This window comes from Anopheles merus, chromosome X (genome assembly GCF_017562075.2).
Source record: "Anopheles merus strain MAF chromosome X, AmerM5.1, whole genome shotgun sequence".
Taxonomy (NCBI): domain Eukaryota; kingdom Metazoa; phylum Arthropoda; class Insecta; order Diptera; family Culicidae; genus Anopheles; species Anopheles merus.
This window is the reverse complement of record NC_054081.1, coordinates 25419844-25440786: the sequence shown is the minus strand read 5'-3', so window position 1 is coordinate 25440786 and position 20943 is coordinate 25419844. Positions and strand designations below refer to the sequence as shown.

Here is a 20943-nt window from a genome sequence, read left to right as displayed (position 1 = left end):
ACGGCGGGTAACGCGGAGCAAGAGGGAAGACGGGCAGAAGCTATAAAGCGGTGCGCGCTTTGGGGACGGGGAATTAGTTTGGGAATGACACGGGAGCGGTTAATTGTGAACTGTGCGAGAGAATAAATCGTATAGAACTCTACTTTCCGGTGTCCGTATTTACGTCCCATATCATAGTTAACATCACACAAATGTCACTTGGGTATCCATACCGAAGATACTACTCGAAACCTCACAATATTAAGTGGAATTGTTATGACTGTGTTATTGGCAGTCCTGTGTGTGGCAACAATTATTTAGGATCACAATGAGCAAAGGATCAATCGGCTGATCGGTATCAGAAGTCAGCGATGAAAGTTGTACAATGTAATAAAAAACTGTTGCACCAAATTCTTTGTTATGAGCCAAACAGCCAGCTCATTAACCAAAATTCATGGAGGGGGTGGGGAAGGCATGAGGTGCAACTGCCACCGTGACTTGGCCAAGGGAGAGGAAGGATAAAAAAACCCAGTGTATCGATTCGGCCGGGATGTCGAACTGATCGATTGCTTTTAAAATCGCATCAATTTACATTTGTTTTTGTGCATTTAATGATTTAAAAACAGCCATGCTTTTTTTAGCGATTATTCGTTAAATAGTAACATTATGACGTGGTGGCTTCTTCTCGTAGGAAAAGTGGAAATGTTTTATGATATTTATCTTCGTTTGAAAGAGTAAAGCCACGGAAAGCATAACTGCGGAAAATATTATTAAATTATGTATATTATATTGTTATAATTATTATTATTATTATTATTATATATAAAAAATTAAGTTTATTTGTTATTTTATAATGTTTCTAAAAACAATTGATCAGTCGGGTAGAAGTTTCATCCGTATGAATGAAATAAAAAGGGAATTTTTTATCTTAAAACTAACGTTTTGTTTTATCTTTAATACAGGTTGATGATACTCATGTTAGGCAGTTACATCACAATTCCAAAAATAGTCACCGGTCGAAAGTTCAACAAGGCCTCGGACAGCAAATTCCTGTTTACCACGGGAAGGTTATCGGTTCTGGAATCAGTTCTTCTGGGAGTAGTAGTTTAAAGGAACTCAAGCAACGCACCAAAGGTAACTTCCAAGATATGGATGATTTTAAATAAATTTTCACGATTTCTGTACGAGTGTTCCGGACTTGGAACGGTCCCGTAGCACAAATTTAAGCTCAAACGACTTTACAACATGTCCGTTATGGATTCAAACCTCATTTGTACCGTCCCACCGTAGAAAGGAATGACTCTTTGGTTGCGTCGTACTTAATAAGTCTCGAATGCGTGTATAGGACGGCATGATCGCGTAGGTCGTTACGCCAAGAAGAAGAAGATCGGATATATAATTGTTCTAGCCAAGGCTTCGGAATATTAAATGTCTTCCAAAAGGAACATTAATAGGATTTCGAGTATTTTTCAGGAAGCAATTTCTTGCAATCTTGGGAATAGCGACGTAATTATCATTAATTATCATGCAAAATAAATTCGAGCAGTCTGCGAGCTTGCAAACGGCCTCGTAATCACAACAACTTCACGCACGCTGTGCAAAGCGACGGAAGAAATCATTAGTGCCGATTATGTGACTCAACTGCTTGAGAAAAAGTATCAAAAATGCTCATTTTCTATTGTGATCCGTGTTAGAGAACTCGACTTGTCTCTGGTTTGATATATCGAACTGAAGGACAGTAATTTGCATTACCTGACTCAAACGGAGACCGTTTTTTGTCCAACAGCTTTCCGTTAGGTTAAAGCTACGGAAAGCATTTTGTTATAGGATTTAACTGCTAGATAAATATATTTAAACCACACGAATTGCATGTCATTACATTCAAAAGAGATTTTTTGTAATTATTCACCGGAAAAGGGTGGGAATAACAAAATACACAGAAATTAGATATGATTTCTGTGTATTTTGTGTTTTTTTTTTTAACAAGCGCTACTTTTCATGACATTGCCAATCACATTTAAAGAACAATAATATGCCACTTGTAGACATAATTATTAATTGGTACAATACTTCGTGCGTTACGCGTTGCAGTTTGTTTTAACAAACAAACCCATTTCAGATCAATTTGGTAGCAATGTCTCGAGTCAACGAAAGAAGTCTCTAACAAGCTTGTATAATGCCGATTTCGTTTCAGTTCGTGTAGCGCGGTTTTGTTTGATACTTTTCCGTTTGAATCAGATAATCGACACCATTGTGTTCGGCGAATTTTCTCATGCCATCTTTTACTCTCCCGCTGCGCAAATTCGAGCAGTTTCCTGCGCAGGAAATGTACCAAAATCTGCGCTGGCCAGCGCAGATTTTGCCCCGATCCCCGCACGGGACATCAGCGATTCCTGCGCAGGTTTAGCGCCCTCTGTTGGCGAAATGGACGAAATATTTTTGGCGACGAAGCAAAAAAAACGGTCAAAAAATTTAAAAATGTTGACGCCCATTTTCTCGTCCGCTTCTTCTCCCTTTCTCACCCTGCTTTGTCTTACTTGCGCTTCATCCCGTGCCTTCCGCCGCCAGCTGATTGGGTGTTGTGGTGTATGGGTTGATTCATATATGTGCATTGCGGTTGTGTATTGTTATTGGTGGGTGTTAGCATTTATCAATTTGTGTGTGACCTTGCGACGCTGTGGGAGAAGCTGGATTGGGATTCAAAGTGTTATCGGTGTATTGATGGTTTATTTTATTTCGTGCCGCCGCTGATGAGGCCATTTGATGCCCCTGCCAATCGAGGGTGACGAAGCCTATGTAAAACATGCGTAGGAGAACGTCTAACACTAATCTAATATGATGCTTTTAGTATGATGCTTTTAATTTGAATAAGTATGATGATTCAACGACCTTCTAAGCATCATGTATCAATGTATAGTGGCAATAAAATATTTGTTTTTGTATGTGCCGAAATCTGTCACGAGTTTTCGGGTCTCTAGTAGTGTTGGCCGTTCCGGTCCGAACCTAGTAAAAAAGTTCCGTTCTTTATGTAGGTCGTTCCATTCCGATCCTTTAGACAAAATCGTTCCATTTCGTTCATTCCGTTCATTCCGGTCTTTCCGTTCATTCCGTTCCATTCCGTTCATTCCGTTCATTCCGTTCATTCCGTTCCGTTCCGTTCATTTCGTTCTTTCCGTTCATTCCGTTCCGTTCAATTCGTTCTTTCCTCTCACTCCGTTCCGGTCTTTGCCGCTTCAATATTGTTAGCAAGGTGCTATCGTTCGTGCGTTCCGTTCTTTGAAAAAACCGGCTTTGTCCGGCTTTTGCTTACTGCATGCAAGATAACTGTTCACTCTTTCTCGCACACAGCACGTGTTGCCTGTGCACTCTCCCATGCTCACAGGAATATTCATCGCACTTCGTCGCGTATCGTTTATAAAAATCGTGTTAAGCGAAACCAAAAATGGTGTTGCATTTGGTATTATGGTGCAATTTGTAACATCTGTTATACTTTTTGTTATAATTTAGTTTATCTTAACTAGACAAATGATTATTATAAAATTTAAATCTGTACTCATATGGCAGAACGGGTTGGAAAAAATGTATTATAATATGTGAGTATGAACAACGAAAAATTAAATGTATTTATTTTTTATGCCACGATACCCGCGTGATCTTGGCACTCGGCATGATTCCAATATTTAGCCATTCGATTCGAACCATTCTGTTCCATTCGACAACCGTTTGAGTGCCGTGATGTTGTAAACGATTTATTTGAATAAAAAAACTATTTGTTTTATGTAGTAAATGAAATTCAAATAATTAGTTAATCTCGTGATACAATCGTCAACTCGTACCACTCAATAACATCGGCATGGGTAACAGCTTCGAATGGACCGTGCCCCCATACGCTGGGATGATTATCCTGCTATGGGCAATTAATAAGTTAATGATAGCCAAGCCTATTAGTGGTACAGGAAGGCTTTGACCGAAAATGGTCGTCGCATCTAAAAAGTTTAAAAAATGCTGGATAGTAAATGCATACTTTATATTAGCACAGCTGGTACAGCTTACTGGACATAGATTGAACCCATCTAGATTTGGTGTCAAATATGATTTAAGAATGATGATTTAAGAAACGCCTTTTCATATCCTGTAACAAGTAGCATACCCCCGCCCCTCCCCCCCCCCCTGATGACAGTTTGGTTTCTAAGCTCTGGGTCGGTACTTGTGCACCCCAGGTTCACGTTCCGTTCTTTTTGAAAAAATGAACTAGTTCCGTTCCGTTCCTTTTTTTAACGAAATTCCCAACACTAGTCTCTACACACACACGCACACACACACAGCGCGGGAAACCGTTCACTCTATCATGCCGCGATCTCCCTCCCCGCCAGGCGCTTTGGATGAGGATGCGCTACAAGAATGCTGAACCAGCCGTTCTACCGATAAGGTAGCCGTATTCGCTCGTGCAGGAGGGGGGGGGGGGGTGTTAGTGGAGGGTGCGTGCTGTGCGCCTTCGGGGGTGCGTGCTTTCGTGTGTGTGTGTGTGTGTGTGTGTGTGTGTGTGTGTGTGTTGTGTGTGTGTGTGTGTGTGTGTGGTGTGTGTGTGTGTGTGTGTGTGTGTGTGTGTGTGTGTGTGTGTGTGTGTGTGTGTGTGTGTGTGTGTGTGTGTGTGTGTGTGTGTGTGTGGTGTGTGTGTGTGTGTGTGTGTGTGTGTGTGTGTGTGTGGTGTGTGTGTGTGTGTGTGTGTGTGTGTGTGTGTGTGTGTGGTGTGTTTGTACGTGAGTGGGGAAACCCCAAAGCTGTTAGATTCTGATGCGTATGATGCTGCACCTGTCCGTCCAGAATCTGGCGTCTTGGTGGCTTGGAATCGGTATCTTGGAATCTTGGGTGGCTTGGAATCTGGCGTCTTGGTGGAATTATTATTGTTGGCGTAATAGCCTACGCGATCGTGCAGGCCATTTGAGGACTTGAATACCACGTAGCCGGTAGTTTGCCCTTGCTACGGCGAACGGTTCATACCCGGTTAGAACTCACGACGGGCATGCTGTTAAGATGTGCGGAATGATGCCGGTGCCGCGGGAGCGCTCCAATCCAGCGTGCAACTTGCATACTGCCACATTGTCTCCTACCCGATGCATACACTGCAGGCAAGGGGAAGGATGCACCTCCACAATTAAAAAAACACCGTCATGAACCAGCGGCGGATCTAACGGTAGGCGGACTAGGCGGTCGCCGTAGATCTCTAGTCTGTAGTATGCCGTATGTTTACAAGAGGACAGAGTATTAGCGACAAGGGCCTCCTGAAAGATGGTCGTTGGGGCCCCGTGACTGGAGAACTGGAGTGTTTAATCTACACCATACGAAAGCAAAAGCTTAGTGTAACAAAGTTATGCTTAATGCTTAACACGTTCAGATCGATGACAGACCCCAGGGACTGCCAGTGAACTTTCCAGTATACCGGTTTCACAATTAGCTTGCGTTCAAGATGCCGCCAGAACGGAATGTTGATGAAAATCAACGCCGGGCTGAACGTGTTAATGCGAATTAGGGTTCGCGTCAAACCCTCTATCGTGCGGTAGCGATTCCGTAGTCATTTTTACATTGTAGCAATTGAACTTATTGCGCTTTTTTGGTTTAATTTGTGAAAATGCAACTTCATCGCCGCAATGTTTGTTAACGGCTTTTTTAAGCGCCACAACAGCTCGCTAGCATTGACCACACGCGATGGGTATGAGGCGGCGCCAGGGACGGGTAGCTCGACTGGCTGCTTGACAAATTTGCTGTTGGAGGGAAAAAGAAGGCATGATAAAATTCTCCGAACGCCTTGATTTCTTCCGTCGCTTTGCGCAGCGGGTGGGTTCTAGCTCGCTTTCCGCCGAAACCGATCGAGAAAGAGAGCAGAAACGTCGGAAGAACCGATCGAAGCTCTTGATCGATTGAAGCGTTTACGGTCGTTCGAGAGAGCGCGCGGTATGTGTTTATCTCTTTCTGACAAAAAAGCTCCGGTACACGACCGTGATGGCGCAAAAAATGATAGTGGCCGAAAAATAGTTTAAACTCACATTCTCTTTCTCCCCTCCTTCCCCTCTTCCCCATCCTTTCACCTAGCTCTATCATTATTGGTTCCTGTTCTCTAGCTACATTGAGCGAGAGGTTGAGAAGTTTTCGATCGCTTTGCGTAGCGGGTGAAGTATCCTTCTACTTCCCGTTCTACTTTTGTTGCTTAAAATCAGAAGAATGTAGAACATGTGGGTTCCAGGAAAGAGCAAAAAATGAGTTATCGCGTGTGTACACACACACACACACACACACACACACACACACACACACACACACACACACACACACACACACACACACACACACACACTCACACACACTTTTTCTTTCACACCAAATCTCTGACTTGGAGCGTCGGCGTTCCGATGGAACCATCGCGACTTTGATCAGTGCGAACGGTTAAAACGACCTTTGTATTGTGTTGTACGTAGCGTGCACGCCAAAACTGTAAGAGTGCGCGGAGAGTGAATGTGGGTGTGTGGGGGTAGGGGAATGATATACAGAAACAAATTTCGCTACATTAACACATTTATTCTCACTGCACGGGTTGAACTGCGAATACTCAGTTCTGAGAGAATATACTCTTGCGCTCGTGCATGAGTTCAAGCAAGCGTGGTATAGAGGATAGAGGGAGACAAACGATTATTTTGCTCCAAGCTTTCTACTTTTGTTCCGTTCGGTGATCGGTTAAGGTTGAGAAGTTTTCGATCGCTTTGCGCAGCGGGATACGACCGTGTTGGCGCAAAAATGATAGTGGCCGAAAAACAGTTCACATCTAGGTTCTCTTTCTCCCCTCCTTTCCCTCTTAACCATCTTTTCAACTCGCTTTATCTTTATTGGCTCTTGCTCTCTAGCTACATTGAGCGAGAGGTTGAGAATTTTTCGATCGATTAGTGCGCGCTTACTCTCAATTTCGAAAAAAATAACTGCTATTCGACTATGGTGAACAACACAACTTCGACCGAACCCCTTCCTCCTGTTTCTACATGCCCCTGGCCTGTAAATTTCACTCACTTTGCCTGTTGGGTCGATCAAAAGCTTCGATCGATCCCGCACAACAAATGCGAGCAGTTTTTGAGCTCGGGTTCTAGCTCGCTTTCCGCCAAAACCGATCGAGAAAGCGAGCAGAAACGTCCGAAGAACCGATTGAAGCTCTTGATCGATTGAAGCGTTTACGGACGTTCGAGAGAGCGCGCTGTATGCGTTGTCTCTTTCTGATAAAAAGGCTCCGATACGCGACCGTGTTGGCGCAAAAATGATAATACCCGACAAATTATTTTCACCCACGTTTTCTTTCTCCCCTCCTTCCCCTCTTCCCCATCCTTTCACATCGCTCTATCATTAGTGGTTCCTGCTCTCTAGCTACATTGGGCGAGAGATTAAAAGGTTTTCGATCGCTTAGAGCTGCAGTCATAGAAGTTTCTTTTGCTTTTTATGAATACTTCTATGCTTATATTGTAAAAAGATTAACTCCAATAGAACTCCATAAACTGCAAATTCAAAATTTTCTCACCTTCTTTGTTCTTTGCATGCCGAGGAGATTTCTCTCACCGAAAATAATGCCAGCCGCAGTTATTTTCTCAGCTGCTTTCTCGGTGTGTAAACGCTCTAAGGATCACACCTCGTTGAATGCAAAGTCTCGTTGCAAATGATCCAGTCGTTTCGGGGATTGCTGGCAACAAACACCGTGACACGAGATTGTTATTTACATAGAGATAGAGATAACATAATACGTAAAAAAAAATATTACAAATGTATCCAACCAAATTGTATTGCTAGTTCTTTGAATGCATTTTAGATCACTAATTTTTCATCATCCTTATCTTCTTCTTTCCTAACAAAATGATTGCACATCCTTGAATGCTGTAGCGGTTGAGACCGATTTTCAAGATAAATTATCGAAATCTACTATCCCGATGGGTGCAGGCGTAAACAGTGGTATCGAAGGGTATTCTAGAAGCTTCGAGATACAGCCTAATATAGCGTTCAATAATTTCGATGGTGGCTACAACTATGGCGTTAAGATGCATCATCCTGGCCGGGAAAGAAATGGAGGAAATACAATTGGATTATTAACTGGAGCGTTTGGAGGTTCTGCATACGGAACATTTGGTGGTATGGCCGGGCTTGGATCGCTGGGCACTGGGCCTGGACTTGGCGCAGCTGACATAATTGTGGAGGAGGGTAATAAAAAGATTTGGCAGCGAAATGACTACAACTACAATAACAACAACCACTACGACAATAAGCAGCTACAAGAGCATCAACAGCATTATGACAATGGATATAGGAAACATCGGTAAGTTTACAAAAAATAAATAAATCTAAATATCAAGTCCATAACACACTCGCAATTTTCGCGCTCTTGTTGTAGATTGAAGGACATGCAATGGACTTACTGCCTTTGGCGACATTTCAATTTTATAAAATGATATTCACTTTCTTTACATTGTAAATATTATGTTGTGTATGTGAAGTGCTATAGCTAGTTGTTTATGATATATTGCCAATTGTTAATTCGTGATTGTGCTTCAAATCGTTCTAATGAATATGGTTGTTGATTAGGTTGAATTTTATTTTGCTGCTATGAAAAAACAAAAAACCTGAGGCGATTTCCTCTAATTACTAATCCTCTTGATATGGGAGTTGTGCATACAAAAATTCCTTTTACTTTAGATTTAGAGTCCATATCCGCAAGGCAAAGGTCTATTCTATTTTTTATCGTGATGTGAGTGTGGCTGTAGAAATTTGATACAATTGTCATTTGAAAGTTGTAGAGGCATTTTCGAGATTCGTGGCACTTCGCATACGCGGGTTCAGGGATTTTAAATTTTCCCAATGCTTTCTAAATATCTCAAAACTTTGGGTTTGCGGTTTTCTGACAGATAAAGATGTAGAATCAAGGATGTTGAAAGGGACCAGGTGGTGGAATAGCCTTTCTGACCATTGGATATCGCGCGTGTGACTTGTATCAAGTGTCAATACGCAATGATTAAAATAACGATCAATCTTGATTTAAATAAAAACTAATAATCATTACAAAATGATTTTTCTTTTTCGATTTAACCGTTTGTTTCGCAAAATAAGCTACAAAAACATAAAATTATTTTATGAAGAATTTAAAGGCAAAATTATTTCCTCTTTGGTCTAATTTCAAATATCCTTAAAAATGTTCAAAGGATAAACTTTAGTCTGAACAAGAGGAAATAAAACGGATCTGTTTGAAGATCAGCTCATCCGGTTCATTCATAAAGGTGGTCCAGATCATTGATTCGGATCAATCATTCAATCGCTCGTTAAAAAATGAGAATAATAATATGCGAACCAACCAATAAATCGTGGAAATGTTGTATCCACTGCTGTTAGGCTGCAAATACACTACGCAATCCAGCCATAGAAATGAAATGACATTCGAACGCGCTACCGCGGAAACGCAGAGATTCTCATGCTGGATATCTCTGCGGAACTGTTATACGCGTTTGAACGCGCCCGTGGAAACGCGCGTCGTGTATTTGCGGCCTTAGACTTTCACTGTATGAATGAACGATGTGCAATCTCAGATGGCGCATATATTTATCGGTCAAACTGCTCTATTTGATATATTTATCTGTCAAATTAAAATATCTTGGACTTATAATCTTTAAGTTTATTCGCAATATTGGCCCATTCTGAAAACGTATGAAAATTACGTTTATAAACCAGGGATGGCTACACGAAAAGATATATATTTTCACAAAACGAAAACATGCGCAATCTGAGATTGCGCATCGTTTATTTATATGGCTGGCTGAGACAAAGCATGAGGCAAAAAGAGGCAGTACGTGTTAACGAGCGAACTAATGAGAAAGTAAACTAAATTTTCATCAACATTGTCGAGTGGATAATACAATCGCTAAAACTGCATTCACACGATTAACACGATTAGATTCAAGATGTCAAATTTTACATGGAATTACCACCTTGCATTCACATATCTCCATACGATTGCGCATTGTGAACAAATATAATATTCGTGTACACACGGCTTAAAAGACATGGGTGGTCGAATCCAAAGCGTGAGTCGAATCAGAGCGGTGTGACCAGTCATGTTTTCTCACTTTGATATATTGAATCATATACAGCAATTATTCGCAGTACGCGATACTCTATAGACGCGAATTCGCAGTACGCGATTCCGCGACATGTGTTTTTTGCAAATATTTTAATTCTTTGAACTATTTTAGGCTCTTTTAGAATTTTTTTAATGTTCTTAAGGCATTTTGCATTAAATTTGTGGAAAAGATACCTGTTTTACAACAAATAACATTAAAGCAAAACTCTGTGGCGATATTTTTCAACCCGCGAACCAGTAGTGTAAACTATTTTTCCATAGGAATCCGCTATACGCGAAAACTCGAGATACGCTATTGTGCTCGGTCCCGTACGATAGCGTATATCGGATAATTACTGTACGTGTAAGATCGAAAAAGTATGTCTTTTCTGCTATCTGGTGTTCCGAAAATTACATCTGCTCAATTGCTTTGCGTTTGGGTCATTCGATCATCCCAAATAACATTGAAGTGTTACTTTTCGTGATTTTTGTATGAAAGCGTTACTGCCCAATGACTGCGCATTACATGATGATGATGTTGAGTCCCACCCAGTGTTGTACCGTGGGGTAAATACCTTTTTAACATAAAATTGTCTTTTCTATATTCTTATATGCACTTTAGGCAAGTACATGATTTGTTTACCTAAATATTTAACAGAAGTTATTGTATTGCCAACGAGACTATGATTAAACACCTACAGAGTGTTCGAGATAAATTTGACAATTTCAGAGGCAATCGGAAAGGAAGTTTTATCAATTTTATGTTAAATATAAAAAAAAAAATTCTAAAAAGTTTAGCCTACCATGTTGGCCGCATTTTTTATTCGAAGTACCCCCCCTCCACGTCGATGGCCGCCTGCACCCGCTTCCGGAACCGCGCGCAAGCCCGGACAACCATGTCTCTGGGGATGGCCTTTATTATGGCCACCAGCTCCACTTTGGTATTGCAGGACGCCCTGTTGGTGTCCCGCTCAACTGTGCCCCACACAAAGTAATCCATAGGATTAAGGTCAGGGGAGCTGGGTGTATCGGTCGAAATTGACAGTGAGCCATTGGCGTGTTTTTACGGCCGTATGGCATGGTGCAGAATCCTGCTGCCAAACGTACGGCCGCCCATTGGCCACCATCATAACACACGTTACGCGCTTGTACAATTCAGACGGGTTCCACATATTTACGAAACTAGACATTTTGTACACTTGCTCGCACAACGTTTAGCAATCGAATGACATATCAATCATTTCGATACGTCAATTCAACCCTGAGATATAAACCCAAAGGCCCGGTGTCAAATTTAGCCCGCACACCCTGTATGATTTCATTGAAGATGTCGTGCAATCAGATCTTGGTTTGTTAAGGGGGCGTCCATAAATTACGTAACGCTCAAAGGGGGGGGGGGAGGGGGTTCCCTGTAGCGTTACGGTTTGTTACATAGGGGAGAGGGAGGGTTCACATTCTGTTACGTAACGTAATACAATCCAATCACTGGTCACTGACAAATGATCGCCCGCCTGGGTAAGTTTTGCACTTTTATTTCTTTACATCTTTTGATAGGGAATACGAACTTGACATTTATAAAATACCAAAACAGCGGTTTGACAGAAAATTGCCATGAAAAAATCCACCGTGTAATACAGGTTTAAGAGCCGTGTGTCTCAGGTAAAGACTGTAGTTTTCAATCTTACCGTCAACAAAATTCAAACAGTTATATGTCATTCTACGCTAAACGCATTGACCTGTATATTATTGTTGGTAAACAACAGTCGTGCGGTGCTGTCAATCAAGATTAGTTGAATAATTCGGCTGCCTCGATCATCCGGAAAAAATAGTGTGATTCAAACGTTCGCATTCCTCGACGACGGATCGTCCGCGACGTTTGTCGAACACGATCTCGTTCACGAGCTTGGACTGGAAGGGCAACATCGACCCTTGTGTCTTAAATGGACGGGCGGTACTCGACGAGAAGAGCCAGACTCTATGCAGGTGTCGCTGCAGGTATCTGCCTTAGGCGGGAAAACGTTTCAGATCAGTAAAGCACATACAGTCGCGAGCCTTGCGCTTCCTGCGCAATCCTTGTGCGTTACGGATTTGCTAATCAGATACGATCATCTGGGAGGTCTGCCGCTTACTTCGTACGATCACGTACGACCAAGGCTACTGATCGGTATGGACAACTGCCATCTGGGACGGGAGCAGAACGTTGCCGAAGGACGAATAGGCGAACCAATAGCAGCCAAAACTAGGCTCGGCTGGATAGTGTACGGGCCTGGTGCGGTAGTGCCAAACATAGGCTGGCAAGATAGAGGAAAAGGAGTTAGTCTTGAGCCAGTAAAGACTAGTACGGTTTCGTTTTCAAAGCCATGTACCGAGGGTCCTGGCTGGCAGGAAAAAAATTTTAAACGCTTTTTGACGGTCGCGCGAGGTTCTGTCAGGTCAGTTTGTGAAGCTAGGGAATACGTTGATTTCTGATGCGTTGATTCCGAGGAGCCGCTGGCCAAGGGGTCGAGTGTTGAAAGTAGTGGTAGCGAAAGATAGGCAAGTGCAAGTGCAAGTTTGTATTTGTTGATGCAAAACCAAATTAAGGGGGGGGTGTTCGATCATGCGTTACGTAATTTTGGAAGGGGGGTCTCCTCCAACGTTACGTTTTGTTACGATAGGGGGGAGGGGGTCGAAAAATCCCAATTTTAGCGTTACGTAATTTATAGATGGCCCCTAATGATTGGCTCGATTAGAACAGTTAAAAGGACGAGTTGACATTTCACAAAGTTTTCATAATCTTCAACCATCAAGAGCATATACTTTTTCTTCGGAATGAGAACTAATTTTAAACAATAAGTTTAAACGCGATGAATTCAAGCGGTTTACCTGGTACAGCGGAATCCTACAAATTAGATCTTTAGGGCACGGTTCGAATATCTTCTTCTTCTTCTTTGGCACAACAACCGCTGTCGGCAAAGGCCTGCCTGTATCCACTAGTGAAGTGAGTTTGGCTTTCAGTGACTTATTGTTACCATAGCAGGATAATCTGTACTACGTGTGGGGGCACGGTCTATTCGGGACTTGAACCCATGACGGGCATGTTGTTAGTCGTACGAGTTGACGACTGTACCACCAGACCGGCCAATACCTCAACATATTTTCGTCGATCTTAGTAACTTATCATGTTCAATCATGGCTCGGAAGCAGGGTTTATTTAGTTTATCGTGTGTACAGCTGAATTCCACACGAAACCAACTCCAAATGATGTTTTTAAAAAAGCATCATCAGTATAAATTCGAAGCTTTTTACACCGGCACCCACAGTCCGATGACAGCTCCACAGTACGTTTGCAAAATTCCCCTAATCGATTGCAACACTCCCCTATATGATTGCAAATTTCCACAGCTTGCTTGCAACATTCCCTTACCGATTTGCAACATTCCCCTAAGTGATTGAACTATTCCCTTATATGATTCGAAACCCTGTATCTAGCATTAAAATTTCTCGCACAACAGTAAACATTTTATATTGCGAATACGATCTTCTAGCCCTCTTTTGAACGACAGTTCTGTGCGATACTCGGAGCCGATCGGACGTGTTTACGAGAGACTCTACTGAGAGAAATACACAGTGTTATCAGCTATCGTTAGTTTGAAGCAACGACCTCCTTTGCTGTTTTTTTTTTTTGTGAGAGAAAGAGACACTCACCTGGAAACTGGAAGATGAAGAGTATATATTTCTCTCGCTTAAACAGCGCTGCCTCTCGTGGCGCGCACAAGCAAGTGCTGAAACAGGTTTTTTTTTCTCTTTCTAATTGATATTGTAAGTAGAAACACTTTATCTAAAAAGGATTTCAAACGATTTAACACCATGGGAGGACCAGGCACTGCCTGGGGGGACTATCCCATAACTCCACCAAATATTAGAGGTAGACAGGCACCTATATGGATGGATGGAGAAGATAGACTGGGAGAATTATTATACCTTGTTCTGAGTCCCAACGAGAAGTCTGTTTTACCGAAAAATCCATTCATAATTGAAAAAAGTCTAACCAACCACGCCGGGAATATTGAACCCTGCAAGCCAATCGACAAAGGTTCGAAATATCTAGTGAAAACCAGAAGCCGAACCAGAACCAGAAGCTCAATTTGAAAAGCTTCAAAGCTTATCAAAACTCATCGACGGTACCAGTGTGAATATTATAGCGCACCCATACTTAAACAGTGTTCAGTGCGTTATCGTTGTAACAGCTTAGAAGGTCTTTCAGACGATGATATCCTATCGGAAATGAAGGAACAAAAAGTAGTGTCAGTGAAGCGTTTTTTGCGTAAGGAAAATGGTGAAATTAAACCAACTAACTCTTTCCTTTTAAAAATCGACGCTGTTCAAGTCCCACATGAAATACGGGTAGGATGTTTGGTTGTAAAAACCCGAACATATTATCCTCGACCAATGATTTGCACACAATGTCTCATCATAGGCCACACAAAAAATAGATGTAATCATGAAACCTGTTGCGTAAATTGCGGTGAAAAAGAACACGGAGTCTGCTCTTCTCCCATCAAATGCAAAAACTGCTCGGGTAGCCATGCTTCACTTAGTAGATCCTGCCCAACGTACATAAACGAACAAATGATAATCAAAATTAAAATCGACAACAGCATCTCTTATACAGAGGCCAAATCCGTCTTTGAAAACAAAAGAGCCCATTCGGTAAACGAGAGAATACAAAACGCACAACAAGAATCTGTGAAAGATCAAATTATAGCGGATTTGAAAAAAAAAGTAGCTCAACTCGAAGAAAAAATGGACAGCTTTTTGAAAGCTAATGACAAACTGCAAAAAGATAATGACAAGCTCAAACACATGTATCTGCAAACAATCAAATCAAAAACTAATACCAACACTACATCCGAACCCATCGACAGCTCAGATAACGAAAATACTGCACCGACTCGATCCCACGCACACACCGTAAACCTTGCAAGCAACCTTAACACGCAGATGGATACTGATAACGGAGACAATGCTTACGATAAACCGATAAAGAAACGCAAAGTTGACTCATACTCATCCACAGACGAACAACACAGCGACAAAACTATACCGAATACGGACGAAAACAGCTCTGATTTTGTCAAACCGAAACAACTAGACGCCCGAAAAATCGCAAAACGGACTAATTTAAAATTTAACTGATCAGCCTTTGATAATAATGATTGCTATTTCTTCCTTTGATTTTCAATTCGATTCAAAAAATAATAATATAGATATTTCTCCATATATTATTTCTTGGAATATCAGAGGCATGAACAAAATATTGACGAACTTAAAATATTAATCAACAAACATAATCCTTCTTTTATCGCTCTTCAAGAAACAAACCATATGCCTAATACTCTACACCATAGTCCACTGAACAATTACACGTGGAGATTTCATAACAAACCAACACTTCAACACAGCGTGTGTCTAGGTGTTAGAAAGAACATTTCGCACACACAACTTAACATCTCATCCGACCTTCCACTAATAGCTATCTCTACAAAAGTACTATTTGATATCACCATAGTTTCTGCATACTTCCCTAATAAAATACACCCCACAAACGAACTTTCTTTATACTTAACACAAACTCTTAACCAAATAAATGGCCCAATACTACTTGTAGGCGATTTAAATGCTTCTAACACGTATTGGAGTAATACACGAACTAACACTAGAGGAAAAATTCTCCATAACCTTTTTGATCTGAACAATTTACAAGTAATAAAAAATTCGTCACCCACTCGCATATCTCCAAGCGACGGCACAGGATCATGCATTGATCATTGCGTTGTGTCATCTTGTTCCACTGAACAATTCAGTTTGGTTGTAGAGGAGGATTTGCACGGTAGTGATCACTTCCCCATCCTCATTTTTGATAAGCATGAGGATACGCGGCCAAAGTTGCGACCACGTTGGAAATATAATGAGGCCGATTGGTCTAGTTATCGTTTTCTTATCGACAGCGCTATTGATGGGTCGACACTGCTTTCGGTTGATAGTTTTTGCAGTATTATTCTTAAGGCAGCAGAACTAAGCATCCCACGAACGTCAGGCAAAATTCCCAAAAAGTCGGTACCATGGTGGAATGACTCGGTTGAAAAAGCAATAACAGCACGAAGAAAAGCTCTTCGGAAATTGAGGAAGCCAGCACTATCAGTAACAACCCGAATACTTCATATCTAGCTTTGAAGTACCAAGAAGCAAACCAGATAGCCAAAATTGAAATAGAAAAAGCAAAAAAAGTAAGTTGGGAAAAATTCGTCACAAGCATTGACCCATCTCTTTCATGCAAAGAAGTTTGGAGTAAGGTGAAAAATTTGACAGGAAATAGTCAGTTCTCATTTCCAACACTGTTGAACAACAACGAACCAATCACTTCTCCATCCTGCATTGCAGAACATTTTGCACAACATTTCTATGAGGCATCTGCAACTTCCAAATACTCAGCTACCTTCATTCAACGCCACAAATCTAAAACTATATCATCCATATCATTTGATGATACAAATAATCAATCGTATAACAATCCATTTTCCACAGAAGAACTAAGCTGGGCTTTGAGAAAATGTAGAGGAAACTCTGCGGGTATAGACGATATCGGTTATCCACTCCTCAAGCAGCTTCCTGAGCGTGCATTACACTGCCTTCTACAAATATATAACAACATATGGAGGACAGGTGAAATTCCAAATAATTGGAAAACTAGTCTGATCGTCCCAATTCCTAAGGCAGAAAAAGACAGCTTAAGTGTAGACAGTTATCGACCAATCTCTTTGCTGTGTTGTATGAGTAAAGTCCTGGAACGTTTAGTCAATCGACGACTAATTCAGGAGCTAGAGAGCAGAAATCTGTTGAGTGACAAATAGCACGCTTACAGAATCGGCCGTGGTACAGAGACTTATTTTGCCTGTTTAGAAAACGTTCTCACTGAGGCCAAAAATAAAAATTATTACACTGATTGTGCAGTAGTTGACCTATCAAAGGCCTTCGATCGTACCTGGCGTCCGGCGATCCTTGAGCAATTGAAGAAATGGGGATTTGGAGGAAGTTTACCACGCTTTATAAAAAGCTTCCTAACAGACCGGACCTGTAAAGTACTGATTGGATCAAATACCTCTAATATCAAGGTTTTGGAGAACGGTGTCCCTCAAGGTGCTATATTATCACCTACGCTTTTTCTAATAAGCATGGAGTCTTTATTACGAACGATACCTACTGATATAGACACATTCATTTATGCTGATGACATAATACTAATTACTTCAGACAAATCAGAAACAAAAAATAGAACCAAACTACAAAAAGCACTCAATAAACTTCATCATTGGTGTTGCTTGACAGGTCATGATCTATCAACAACAAAAAGTAAAATTCTACATATATGCAATAAATCACACAAACGAACACTAAACCTATAAAAATTAAATCAGATATAATTCCAAACGCAAGAGCAGTCAAAATTTTAGGGGTTATCATTGACTCAAGGTTAAAATTTCGACAACACTTTCTCTACGTTAAAAAAATGATCAAAAGCAGATTAAATATTCTTCATATGTTAGGTTGTGGAAGTAAGAGATCGGCAAGACGCACACTTCTCACTATTTTTAACAGTTGGTTTGTTCCAAAATTATTGTATGGCATTGAATTCATTACCATGGGCGATGCCAACTTTGGCTGCAAGCTAGCCCCAATGTACCACTCTGCTCTGAAAAAAATTACAGGAGCTTTTATCACTAGCCCAAACACCGCAGTACTTTGTGAAAGTGGCCAATTACCTCTCGATCATGTTGTAGTCCTTAAAATAGTAAATCTAGCTGGCAGACTCATTGAAAAAGGAATCGCAGCAAGTTCTTTTGTAGATAGAGCTAACAAGGTGTTAAAGCAACTAACAGGTCACAGCATGCCCAACATAGCTAAACTCATATGCTGTTCGACTAGACCTTGGTACGACAAAATCCCCACAATCGACTGGACATTGCAAAAACTAAGCAATCACGAACAACAAATAGTACAAAACTATCAAATGCTCATCGCCAACAAATATAAAATATATAACAAAATTTATACTGATGGCTCGGTCTACAACAGTTCTGCGGGCTGTGGCATAACATCGCCAAATGCTCGCTGTAGTATTAAACTTCCGGAGAACACATCAATATTCTCAGCAGAGGCTATTGCTATTATGATAGCAACTGAAGAAGCGACCGTAAATGACAGACCTAACGTTATTTTCACAGATAGCGCTAGTGTTCTGAAAGCATTAGAGAAAGGATCCTTACGAAACCCCTACATACAAACTATCGAATCACTATCAAAAGACAGGTCAATCGAATTCTGTTGGATACCAGGACATAAGGAATCGCAGGAAACGAAGTAGCTGACCGTCTTGCGAATGAAGGTAGGATGATAAAAGATCATGTAGATGGAACTATCTCTAGGAGTGATGCATCATTGTGGTGGAAAGGGTTAATAAATCAGAGCTGGCAAAACATTTGGAACAAATCACCGATTACCAACCTTAAAAAAATAAAACAAACCACGGCACCTTGGAACGATCCACTAGATCACAGCGATCAAAGAGTGGTAACAAGATTGAGAATTGGACACACCAGACTTACACATACGTACGTACTTAAAAGGAATCACCGTTAATCTGCCAATTTTGTGGATGTGATACAACGGTGGAACATATTTTAATGAATTGTTTTGGATATTCCGCAGAAAGGAAGAAACACAGACTTGGAGAGCACTTGGATATTGTACTTTCCAACAATTACAAGGAAATGGAAAAACTTTTGAATTTTTTAAAGGACACTAATCTATACAAACAAGTGTAGCTAATTGAAAAAAAAAAATATTTATAAAAACATAACTGATATGAAAAAAGGATTAGAATTAACAAACATTTTCACCTTTCACCATTACCATAAGAACTATTGTATTTTTTTTTCTTCTTTTTTTTTAACCTCTAATTCTTTTTTTTTATCTCAAATAGTATTAGTGAATTCTGAACTATAAATTACGAGAGGCTAATGCTAAAAAGCCTCGTAAAAAAATAAAACAACAACAACAACTCTTTTGAACGATAGAAACAGATTAATGTTTAACAATGACATCATAAACCGAACGTAATTAAAAATATATTTTTTCATCCTCTTTTCTCTGCAGTCCTATGTATGACCACAAATACCGACGGCATGTCAATGAGGGCGAAGCACGTAAAAGTCACAGAGTTTTTGCCTCATACAGTCAACTATCTATCCGCATAACAGAGGCTTTAACTAACAATGTGGGTCGGATAGAAATCACCTGTTTAGCAACAATTCCAGCACACGTGGAGCCGGGGGAGCAGTACGCTGACTATAAGACCTCGTTAATTAAACGTAAGTAGAACCTTATACTCAATACATTACTCTACGGATAACGTGTAGGCTTGGCCGGTCTCGTGGTACAATCGTCAACTCCTACGATTTAACAATATGTCCGTCATGAATTCAAGCCCCAAAAGGACCTTGCTTCCTAAGTAGGAGTAACTATCCTGCTATGGGTAATCAATAATTAACTGAAAACTAATCATTCTTCTCGTGACAGCCGAAGAGTGCAGACGTGTTCTACCTCGCGCTCCTCGACTGTTCCGAAATGTATACCCCCGTGATCAGTGCAGTGCAGGAGAGTGTTGCTAGTGTTAGGCGTTTCAAGAGTTGTTAGCTCTAGTGTAGTGCGTGTGGGAAAAAAAACAAACTTAGATATCCTTTTACGTCGTTCGTTGTTTTCACAGCGAGACATCAAGCTACATTTTAAAACATTTTAAGATCTACTCCAACGCACCTTACCCAACTACATAAACAGAGCGCAAATCAACAATTTGCTCATTCTCGCTCAAGTTGTGTCCCTCAAACCACAAACTAACGTTGAGCCTTCCACTAAACACAATTCTTACTGACTTACTTATCCGGCGCTATAACCGCTTTGCGGTCTTGGCCTGCCTCAAGAGTGTCCGAAACCGCTCACGGTCTCACGCCTTCGTCTGCCAGTCCGTTATCCCGGCCTTAATGGCGGACGCCTCCACGCCATCATGCCACCTCAATTTGAGTTTACCACGCCTGTTGGAGACTGCACTGCCCCAATAGGGATGAGAAGAAGAGTGGAGGGCTGTAAGGCTTCCACCTCGCGGAAAACAACCGGTGAAAAAGAGCTGAAGCTTGTAGGGGCTTCAGCCTTGACGGAGAACCGATTTTCTTTCCTTGAACACTAGGAATTGGGTACCAAACGGGATTGGCATTTTTGGTTGTGTTTATTTTTTCTCAGCACGTCTCCCAAGAAACATTTCCCATACCTTTTACTCTTAAACATGTCTTAAGGCATTCTTTACTATGAGTATACTGAGCCATATAGTTTTAACAAGTCTTTTGAACATGCTTAACAGTCTTAAAGTTTTTAAACCTTTAAAATGTTCTGAAGTTGCTTATAAGACTGTCTGTTAAAACTAAAATTGGAGTTTTGATGGCTGGCTTTAATCAACCTGTAAACGCATTCTTCTCACTATATATAAAATCGAAAATCGCCACAATGACGTGAAAGTAAACATTCAGTGAGAGCAGAGCTCTCTTAGCAACGCGCGTTGCTGCGAATGGACTTGCTCCATGCCACACTGCCAGCCCGCAGGTAATGAGGGCAATGGTTACTTAGATTTTTTGTTTACACAAACCGATTTAAATACACATGGTATTGGCTTTAATGATTTTTTTTTAATAAATAATGTTGCAAAATAGCCACCGGATGATAACGTGTCCCATCTCCCCTTC

The 20943-nt window shown here is 41.0% G+C and overlaps 1 protein-coding gene across 1 annotated transcript in view; it reads left to right on the top strand.

The window, feature by feature from the left end:
* Nucleotides 1-20943, top strand: part of LOC121597266 — a 98449-nt gene that overhangs the window by 51162 nt on the left and 26344 nt on the right. Inside the window, exons 4-6 of the mRNA XM_041922904.1 lie at nt 942-1113; nt 7891-8320; nt 19307-19521. Coding sequence (XP_041778838.1) covers nt 942-1113; nt 7891-8320; nt 19307-19521 — 817 coding nt within the window. The remainder of the gene's footprint in view (nt 1-941; nt 1114-7890; nt 8321-19306; nt 19522-20943) is intronic.